The following is a 9,818-nucleotide window of genomic DNA, read 5'->3' on the forward strand; positions in this document are numbered from 1 at the left end:
ACACACACACACACACACACAGTTGCACCAGGAGGACCTGACAGATTGAGAGCCAAAAGGGTCAGTGTGGAAAAAGATGACTCACTCTCTTAAATACAATCAGAATGAACACTGACAGAGGAGATTATGATGTTGAGTAGGATGAGGAGGAGGAAAGGTCAGTAGGTAAATTAATTCAGCTTAAGCTGGTTTTACTGACATATATACTTATGCATGGAGAGACACTGTCATACAAAAGTACCAAAATGTAAGAGGATAACAATTTCTGAGCAAGAACACTATCCGTTGTTATTTACAGCAGGGATGATAGTTTAAGTCATCTGATACAGTTGAAAATACTCATATTTCTGCATTAAAAGGGCATAAATCATGATTATCTGAAGGCCTCTCTCCTCTCACCATGCTGTCGTTTGTGTGTTTCCAATTCATAACCAGAAGAAAAGCATCCCATTACACTCATCAATACATGTTCATATCATCCATCCCTTATTTTCCCATAATGCCATAGCCCCTTAATCATATTCCATGGGTGGAGATAGAGTGCACTGTAGGGATGGAAGATAGAAAGGGGGTGAGATCGATAGCCTAAGTATTGCCTGCTACACTATTACCGGCAAGAACATCCATCCTGCCTTTGTCCCACAGTGTCAATAAGTGACAGAGTTGGGGGGGGGGGGGATAAACCAGCAGTGGTCTGGGTGTTAGAATCTGCTCAGTGGTTCAACAGTGAGGAGGCGAAAGTTTTTAAAAAAGCAATCTGGCTGGAATTTGCATCCCGTGGGTAAATCCCTGTCTTTAAATTGGGTCATTTCAGCTTGTCCAGACAATCCAATCAGGTGTTTTTAGAACATTTATTTTTGTTTTGTTCAGACAAGTAGGCTACAGCCTTGTGATTATTTCTGTTTGAAGACAGACACAGTGAACAATACACTGCTTGAATTTGATTTAAAGACCTCTTATGTCAAGCACTTTCTGCTTTCTCCCTGTCTATAATAGGAGCCTATGTCAAAACCCTTGTGTGTTATATATTCTCCCGCACAGCCAGCATACACTAACAGTGGCCTAGATTCGGTTGCTATAACCTAAATGACTGACTGACAGACAGCCAGTGATGTCCATCATCTGGCCCGGTGTGTCTTATGAGCAGAGGTGAGGATTTAGTTCACCACTTATTAACCGTTCTGTTATGAACATACTGAATGCAGATGCATGCAAATCCCCAATTAAAAATAATCATCTGCTGCATAATTATGTACTGGAATGAGAAAGGTTGAAAGCCAGGGGACGAAGCAAAATACAGATGGCACTGTGGTTCAAGCTGATGATTGCAGTTTCCAATTATATTAAAATTCCTTATTTGTTGGAGTAAATGGCATCATTTAAATTAGAAAATAACACAGTAAATCACTGCTTTTCTGAGTTCATCTCTAGTATCATACCTTCATTTTATAAGTATTACTTGAAATCATATCATTTTCGAGAAAATTTCGTTTAGACTTCCTTACATTAACCTGGGGGAAACAGGTCAACTGGGCTGTTAGGTAATGAAACCCAGATTTCTTTTTGAGCGTCACCCAAGCAAACAAACCTCCATCGGTTTTGCAAGTTCGCATAGCGGGTTTAAATGAATAGTTGTAGTTTGGTTGTTTTTAAGAAGTTAATGCAAATTAGAAATCCACAACTCAGCAACAATATCTGTTCTACACATTATAATAAGAAAAGTCTATAATAACGTATATTAATTTTAAATAAGAACATATAGGTATTAAAAACTTAACTGTAAAATAGTTTCTTTGTGAAGTTTGAGATCCAGAAAACGGATGAGGATCGGCTGTTTCTTTAGACTCCGTTTGCAGTTTTTCTTCGGATTTCTCCCGACGGTACACTGGACATCATCTTCTCCTTTAGTGTGACGAGCATCTGTAGTGGATCCGTGTTTTGTCGCCTGCATACGGCTTCAGCCTATCGTAACAGAGGGTAGTTATAGCAACAAAGATGTGGGGCAATATCTCTCTCTCTCTCTCTCTCTCTCTCTCTCTCTCTCGCTCTCTCTCCGTTTGCGACAAAGACAAACGTGGGAAAAAGTGTCATCCTCACTATAGACGGCATCAGCCTCTCGGATTTCTGAGAAGACTGGTTATACCTCTATATTAGGTAATAACTTCATTATCTATAGGTATAATTAAATTGTTACAATCATCTCTTCCTGCAAAATTTGATTGTATCCCAGTTAGGTAGGTAAAAAAAAAAAAGACAGACATTTGCACAGTATATAACCACAGCTTACCATAAATAAGTTGCAATAGGTGTCAGATTGTTCAGGAAAATAGTATTTCCCATGTTCAGCCTCACAGTAAGACCAACAGGACTCGCAAAGCTAAAAGAAAAACAACAAAGGGAAGATGCTCCTTCAGTTGCTCAGGTCTTCTTTTCCAAGCTTAGTATTTGGGGTTACACATAGAAAAAGACTTTATCAATTTGCAGATTTGGAGTGATCCACTAAATATCACATTAAAAAAAAGATTTATTAGAATATGTAGCCTATTACGTCTTGTTTATAGAAACACAGAGGAGGTTAAACATATGGCAACCTTCAGACCCACACACAAAGTGCACATAAATTTCGTAAATGTAAAAATAGTATTCTATTTTCTACCATAAGCAGAAAGAAATGAGATATAAAAGCCCTCAGGGGGAAAGGACGGTTCTGACAGCCCTGATGGCACCAGGTATCCCTCCTCTGCCTCCACAACATGTCCTGCTCCTATCAAACCTGCTCAAAACTAAAAGCAAAAACTGAATACAGAATGCTGCAAGTTTCATTTCCAGCTGAATGTTTGTGACAGTTTTGTCCTTTACTGATGATTGTCTTCCTGGTTGCCAGAAACAGGTTTTGTGGGGGGGTTTCTACAAAGGGACAGAGGGGTGTGTAGTGAGAAAGCACATGACAGAAAAATTCTAAATACAGTATTACACATTACCTGTTATCAGGCCCCTAAGCTGTGAGTGAATAGCATGGTGAAGGGTAAGAAGGTCAATGTGCAGCAAGAAAAATAGAAACTGGGAAGAAATGATTTGAGGCAGTTTGTTATATGGTGTCTAGTTGGGACGTTCTCAGAGGAAGCAGTTGTAAAAGATGTATATGCCTAGGAGTAGTTTGTTGTTGGCAATGTTGACAATGTGAACTCTACTGGAAAACCTGTCTTCAGTGAAGTGAAGCAGTTTGGCTTCATCTGTTTGGCTGTAGTCTTCCAAGGGGAAAACTGAATGAACCTTACACAAATTTGTAAAAAGTGGAAAGATATGACAGCCAGTGGCAGAAATTGACTAGTCCATGAGACAGAGTGCAGGCATGGTAATGATTTTGTGTATTATGTGTGGTGAAAAGAAGGGACAAAAAACACTGATAATGTGTCCTGGCTGCACTAAGCCTGATGGAGTGTGTGAGAGAGATAAAAAGCAGTGGAGCATTTATTGTAACTAGCCTGTGATTATCTTGGGATTGAATCCACTAACAACAGGTCAGGCTGGGGGCAGGTGTTCTGCTAGCGCTCTCAGCAGCCATTTTTCCACACTGTGCCCAACTGGGACTGTAGTCGGCTGAAACTGCTTACGACCGAGAACCAACACAAAGGTTTTGCTCGGTTGCTGTGGTGTCACAAACCACAACGCAGAGGGAAAATAATCCTTGCTGACAAAAAGTATTAAAAAAATGTTGCTTAGTTGGTAATTTGGGTGACAGGAAAGAACTCAGTGCTGGCAATTTTTTCAGTTCTGTTCAGTTCAGGCTAAAACTAACAAAAAATTAACAAAAATGCAGGAAAGTCTTTTGTCAGAGTATCTTGTGATTTCCTGTGCACGGCCATCGAGCAAGTGCACTTGGTCATGAATGAGCCTGAAATTGTGCTTTCAAGGGTGGCTGAAAACTCAAATCAATACATATTAGGATACAAGTCAGTTTTTGTCCTCCATTCTATCTAAGTGTCGGCAATTATATTGCTGTTAGTGAATATATCGTTTCTATCTTTCTGAAACGTAAGCTGGGAGAAAGGGTCATTTTCTGTCTCCCCCGAAACAGAGATTACATACGAAGCATCTGACTTTAAAAGGCTGTCACAAATGTGTATAGATTGGATTGAGACCTTGGCTCAGGTCCGGCACAATAGAGAGAAGAGTAATAACACTAAAATGTACGTGTGTGTGTGTGTGTGTGTGTGTGTGTGTGTGTGTGTGTGTGTGTGTGTGTGTGTGTGTGTGTGTGTGTGTGTGTGTGTGTGTGTGTGTGTGTGTGTGTCAATAGTAGTGTGGAAAATAAGATACAAAGGCAAAGCTGATAAAAATAGTCAATGCACTCTCAGCTTAAAAGGGACACAACTCAGCAGTTGAAACTTGAGATTAAATATAGATGATACCCTAAGAGCTTTATTGTTATGACCATGTATCATCTGTGTACATTTCAAATGTTATTTCAGAGCATGAAAAGCTTCTCTTCAATTAAGAGAGCAACAAAGAAAGCAAAAGAGGGTAAAAGGGTCTCATCGCTGAAAAAAGAACGGTCCGCACTGAACACTAAACACAACGAATGCCAAACGTCTGTGGCCTATGCACTGCGACACTGGCACTGATGGAAATAATATGCACAGCAATGAAATTATTGAGCAATAGGTTGTGTAAGGTAAGAGCAGCAGAAGGGCAGTGTTGCGGAGAATGCAATAAGGGATGAGTAACAGGTAGAGATAAGGGGGGAAGAAAATCTGGAGTATTAATGAGAAAATTCAAGGACCATCCCCCGACTTTATTACTGCATGGCTCGTCCCACTGCCTGTAACCTTGTCATGACCCCAGCTGCCATAAGAAGTACCTTTTTGTGGCGTCTGGAGAGAAAAAAAACAAAAAAACATTCAGAATTAATCAGGCCTCATTATTGATGCTTTGATCTTGTAGCCTCTGTATCTCTTTGTAGTGCTACAGATAATGTCAGCATGCTGGAAATGAAAGAGTGAACCACTGTGCCCATATAAATCGAGCCTTGAAAAGGTAAAGCCGTGGCATTCACAGGCTTTTGAAGACGGTGAAGTTGGTGGGCCAGACAGTCCGTATTATATTTCCTTAACGGTAAAAGAAGAGAGATGTGAGCAGAGTTAGAAAAACAATCGCTTTAGTGCTAGATTTAACCTAATACTGAAATGTTTACAAAAGACCAGGATGTAATCCAAATATTCTTTTATTGCAAATGAACAACAAAACAGATCCACGTGTATACAAACAGAGAGAAGAAAAATAATCAAAACGTGATAATTTCAGACCATCTCCAACATTAGCCCTGACTGGGATGAACAAGCTGCAAGACAGCAACCTAACATTTTAATCCTTGCTATCCTCTCTAAAGACTGACCCCAGGACAAAATGTGCTGTTGGCTTTCCTCGCCGAGCCTTCAGCTGCTTCCGTTTGCAGGGGAATGGGCAGCGGCCTGCAGGGTCCTCCGGGCCATCTCCAGGGCTCCTTCCTGGTTCTTGTTCCCGCCAATAAAGCCTCCAGCGTGGACGAAGATGCAGCCCTCGATCCCGCTGAGCTTCGACAGCGCTTCATCGCGAACGCCACGCCACTCTTCTAGCAAGGACAGCCTGGGACAAGGAAGACAGAAGGGCAAGTTGGTATACAGATGGACACTCTGCGGTCCATTGCGTACTTCCTGTAGACACCTTGGCAAAACAATGTGCTGTACAATGTCTGCCCAACCAGCAAAACTACAATTACAAAACACAATTCTGGTCTTGAATTATGCTTATGAATTATGTCAAAACTATATACAACTGTAGCAATTAGACAATTGACTTCAGCCAAATTGTCACTTTTCAAGCAAACAGTCCTTTGCTGCTTCTCAAATGTGACAATCTACTATTTTCTTTGCCTTTCTGACATTTTAGTAATATATCAATTACTTAGGGAAGTAAACTGCAACAAACTTAGTTAAATGATTTTATTTATTTTTGACTTGGATTACTCTGGATTCAGATTGTATCACCTGACCTGAGGTGAACTGCTGCTTTATTTTAATTCATCACAGCCTTAAAAAACTGGCTAAATCCACCAATGGCATCAGATTTGTTTTGTTTTTTTAAAGTTATGACAACCTCACACCACTCTTTCTATCTGTCACATGTGGCTGCATTTTCTCTTGTTTTTGAGGGTGTCACTACCCGATGTGAGTCGCGCATGCTCAGATTTAAACGGTTTATGACATAACGTGTTATACTGAAATTTGTGAAATCCATTAAATTTTTTCAATGGATTTTTTTAATTTTTTTCCTCATTACAAACATAACAAATGGAAATCATTTCAAAAATGTTTTAGCCATCTATGATTGCTAACTCCATTTTCACTGTATTACAGATGTCTCTCGTTAGCATCCTGTAGGCTACTTGTTGTAAAGTTACGCACGCGCAACTCACATCTGCACTCCACTCACATTGGTTAGTGACAGAGGGGTTTATTTCCCAGACTTTCTGCTTCCCTTTGAATAGGTCTTGCCATTCTGTAAACATCCTCTACATTTGTAATAGTCAGAGAGCGAGGAGCTGCACAAGTGAACATATACATGGGCACTGAACGTCTACGCCCCATTCAATTATCTAGAGTCTACACAGTCTTAAACCTATTAAGACCAGTATAGGAGAACCTGGGGAGAAAGGCATGGAAAACCACTTATCCCTATAAAATGAAACGGCTAAATCAATAGTTCCACAGCTAGGCTGGAAAATGAGCGCAAGAGGAAAGGTCAACAGGGCTTGTAAGGAGAGAGGGAGTAGGAGGGGGGTGACTTGTTACCATGACAGGCCAGGAAGCTTTGATTCTCAAGATGACCAGTCTAAAAATATGACAATTAGCAAATTAACTTTTCAAAACCTTTACTGTGCCATAACAAGACAGATACTGGGAATTAGTTCTCCAATAGAAAAAAAGATTACTCAAGACTGGGCATACTGGAGATAACCAGTAATTAAAACATAAAATATTATCTGCATATGTTCAGTGGCTTTATATAACTTGAACCTTCTGCTACACTTCCTTTCCTAGAGACAGTTGAACAGCTCTGCAGCTTTCTGGCTCATAATTAATGGACACACTTCATACATTTTATTTTTCTTTAAACATGTGCCATACCTGGGATTTTGCCAACTGACATCACTACAGAGCTAAAGAAGGGGGATAAACATGCATCATTTTGCTCCATTTAAAAAGGGAAATTATTTAATTTGGATCACTTCCTCACTACAAGTTTCCTTTTTCCCACTTCTTCAAGACAGAAACATGATGGCTTTTCATACACCTTTAAATTTATGGTGTCACTCATTTTAAAGAGATTTAAATAACTAGGTGGATTGGCAACAACATGAATCTGCAACGATTTTGATTAACAAATCATATTGAAAATGTTTTAAGCAAAAATGTCAACCATTTTCTAGTTTCATTCTTTTTTTTCCTTTCACTCATATCACTCACTCAATCTTTTGCATTTGTCAAACATTAAAGTTGTCACCTAGGGACTTTATGTAATAGTTTTGGCATTTTTCCCTATTTTCTGAAATTTTGTTGGGCAAACAATTCATCAAACAAAAAAGACAATAAAATAAACAAATAACCCGAATAATAATAATAATAATAATAATAATAATAATAATAATTTAAAGACCCAATACAGTGAGAATGATAGCCGCCAGTGTGTTTTTCGAGAAATGGAGTTATATGGTCTGGTTCAGCTCATATAGGCTAGCTGTCAACCTACAGTATCATGCTATACAGTACATCTCAGGATAAGGACTGCTTCCACTGTTCTCTTCCCTCCCCTGGCTAACATTTCCTTACCAATGTGATGCTGATAAAAATAGACCTTTTCCCCGCAGGTGCACTAGCAGGGACACAGGTGATAACAACACCATTTTCGCATATTCGGCACATGCCCACTGGGAGGTAGCAGGCCACCCAGAGAAAGAGCCATCTGGAGCTACAGTATGTTGTTTTAGCCATCCCACAAGCCATTGTTCTCATGTAGTTCCACACCAACCGTCATGTTGGCAATTAAATTAAATCTATAAAGTGCTCCGCCACCATGAACATGTGCCTATCTTTTTAGTTGAAAGAGCTGCCGCCTGATGAGAATCGGCAGCGGGAGGGGTAGAAGGTGCGACAGTCAAACAGTGTGATGTGTATTTTCGCATTTTCACACAATAATCTTTGGCTGGATAAAGACACCAGCTGCACAGAGCACATTAACCAGAGAACATCCAAGCTCTTCATTTGAGCCCTTACTAAATTAATGTTAATTAGCTATAGCTGAACTAATGTGTCACTGGTGATGTCTGTTATTTTAACCAGTGGCTAAATCTGAGAAGCCTGCCTATAGGTTTTGCACTGCTTTTTGGTAATAAATAATGTAACAAAATCTGGGTATTTTGCCCAATGGGAAAGCAGATTTGAAATGAAACTAGAGAACCCCTCTCTTGGCAATACTGTTCATCTCTACTCACTGCTAATATTCTTCCACTGCAGTCAATGGTCCTTAGGTACACATGATGAAGACTCACTGCTCCCACTTTGAAAAGCAGGGATCAATATCCAACAACACAAGTCATCAGACCTCTGAGCACAAGAACAAAATCCAGCATTAAAAAACACATCAACGAAGCAACACGGCTGCTGAAGGGATTTTCTTCACCAAATGTTAAATGAAGCATTCGACGCAACAGCTCATGTTTAGTCAGTATTTGGTGAAAGATCAAACCAAAAATGTGTTTCGCAGATTATAAAGATGTTAAACGCTGTGAGGCAAGCAGCTAGAAAGACAAGTACCTCCACAGAAGATACAGGATAAGCCTGGAGCACGTTTTATGGCCAATATATTCATAACATGTGCTGCATGCTGGGATGCAGTTAAAGAACACACCAACCACAGGACTCCTGTGGGGATGCTGATGGCGTTCTTAAAGTAGTGTTGGGAGTGCGAGAGGCTCTTCAGGTAAACAAAGCCCCTTTAGAGGTAATCAACACAGACTTCAGAGGTGAAACCATCTGACAAATGCAAACAGAGGGTCTTTGTCTTGTCATCACTGTTATTATGTACAGAGCGGCAAGGCAAGAAATCTAATAGGATTTAATGAGCATGGGTGAGGCATATTGTCGGGCTTGAGAGATTGAGGGTTCTTCATTATTGCTAAAAGATAAAACGGCAGCAGAAGGGCTTGGTGCACGAGGCAAGGAAAGGCAAGGTATTTATAAGTATGGCTAAAACAATATTTTAGTAATTTACATTACATAAGAAGACCATGACAAGGAAAAAAGAAATTTGCATATAATGAAAGAAAGGAAAATACACAAGAGTGTTTCACAATATACAGTTTCCAGAATTATGATAAAAGTAATGGCTAACACATTTATTTAAAAGCTTTTGTAGTTTATGCATTTAGACTTAAAACATTACCTGTTCTGGAAAGTGTTGAGCCCAGCGGGGACACACTGGACCCTCCACTGTCCATTCTGGTCGGGGTAAAGGACAAACTTGATGGGCACCTCCACCTTGAGCTCCTTCTCCAGGGCAAACAGATGCTCCTTCCAGGGACACCCTCCCTGGGAGAACACCACCACCTCCCCACTGGGATCTACCTGGAAACCAGAAAATGTTGTATAACTAATGTGCAAGATGTAAGGTGGAGGGTGGGGGTGTGGCCTTGACCATCTGCCATTTTGCTCATTAGAAAGGAATGATGTCTCTCTCTTTGTCATGGGCGAGCAGAATTCTCTGGGCGGGCAAAGCAGAGA

The 9,818-nt window shown here is 40.2% G+C and overlaps 2 protein-coding genes and 1 long non-coding RNA gene across 6 annotated transcripts in view; 1 reads left to right on the plus strand and 2 right to left on the minus strand.

Annotated features, from left to right (window-relative positions):
* LOC116688450 (leucine-rich repeat-containing protein 3-like) overlaps positions 1-1,919 on the minus strand; it is a 3,035-nt gene extending 1,116 nt beyond the window's left edge. Inside the window, exons 1-2 of one of the 4 annotated variants that reach the window (XM_032514497.1) lie at positions 1,779-1,919; positions 13-37 (exon numbers count right to left, since the gene is read on the minus strand). The gene's annotated coding sequence lies outside the window, so the exon portion shown is untranslated. Of the gene's footprint in view, positions 1-8; positions 95-1,778 lie in introns of those variants that run through there. The other 3 variants (XM_032514499.1, XM_032514500.1, XM_032514498.1) reach the window with 3 other exon arrangements.
* On the plus strand, positions 1,819-2,370 carry LOC116688454 (uncharacterized). The gene is made up of 2 exons (XR_004331779.1): positions 1,819-1,922; positions 2,331-2,370. It is a non-coding gene; the product is annotated as an uncharacterized LOC116688454 (long non-coding RNA).
* A 2,836-nt stretch (positions 2,371-5,206) lies between these two features.
* myg1 (myg1 exonuclease) overlaps positions 5,207-9,818 on the minus strand; it is a 31,435-nt gene continuing 26,823 nt past the window's right edge. The window contains exons 6-7 of the mRNA XM_032514496.1: positions 9,481-9,662; positions 5,207-5,625 (exon numbers count right to left, since the gene is read on the minus strand). Coding sequence (XP_032370387.1) covers positions 5,436-5,625; positions 9,481-9,662 — 372 coding nt within the window. The 3' untranslated portion in view covers positions 5,207-5,435. The remainder of the gene's footprint in view (positions 5,626-9,480; positions 9,663-9,818) is intronic.

Source organism: Etheostoma spectabile, chromosome 4 (assembly GCF_008692095.1).
Source record: "Etheostoma spectabile isolate EspeVRDwgs_2016 chromosome 4, UIUC_Espe_1.0, whole genome shotgun sequence".
Classification (NCBI taxonomy): Eukaryota; Metazoa; Chordata; class Actinopteri; order Perciformes; family Percidae; genus Etheostoma; species Etheostoma spectabile.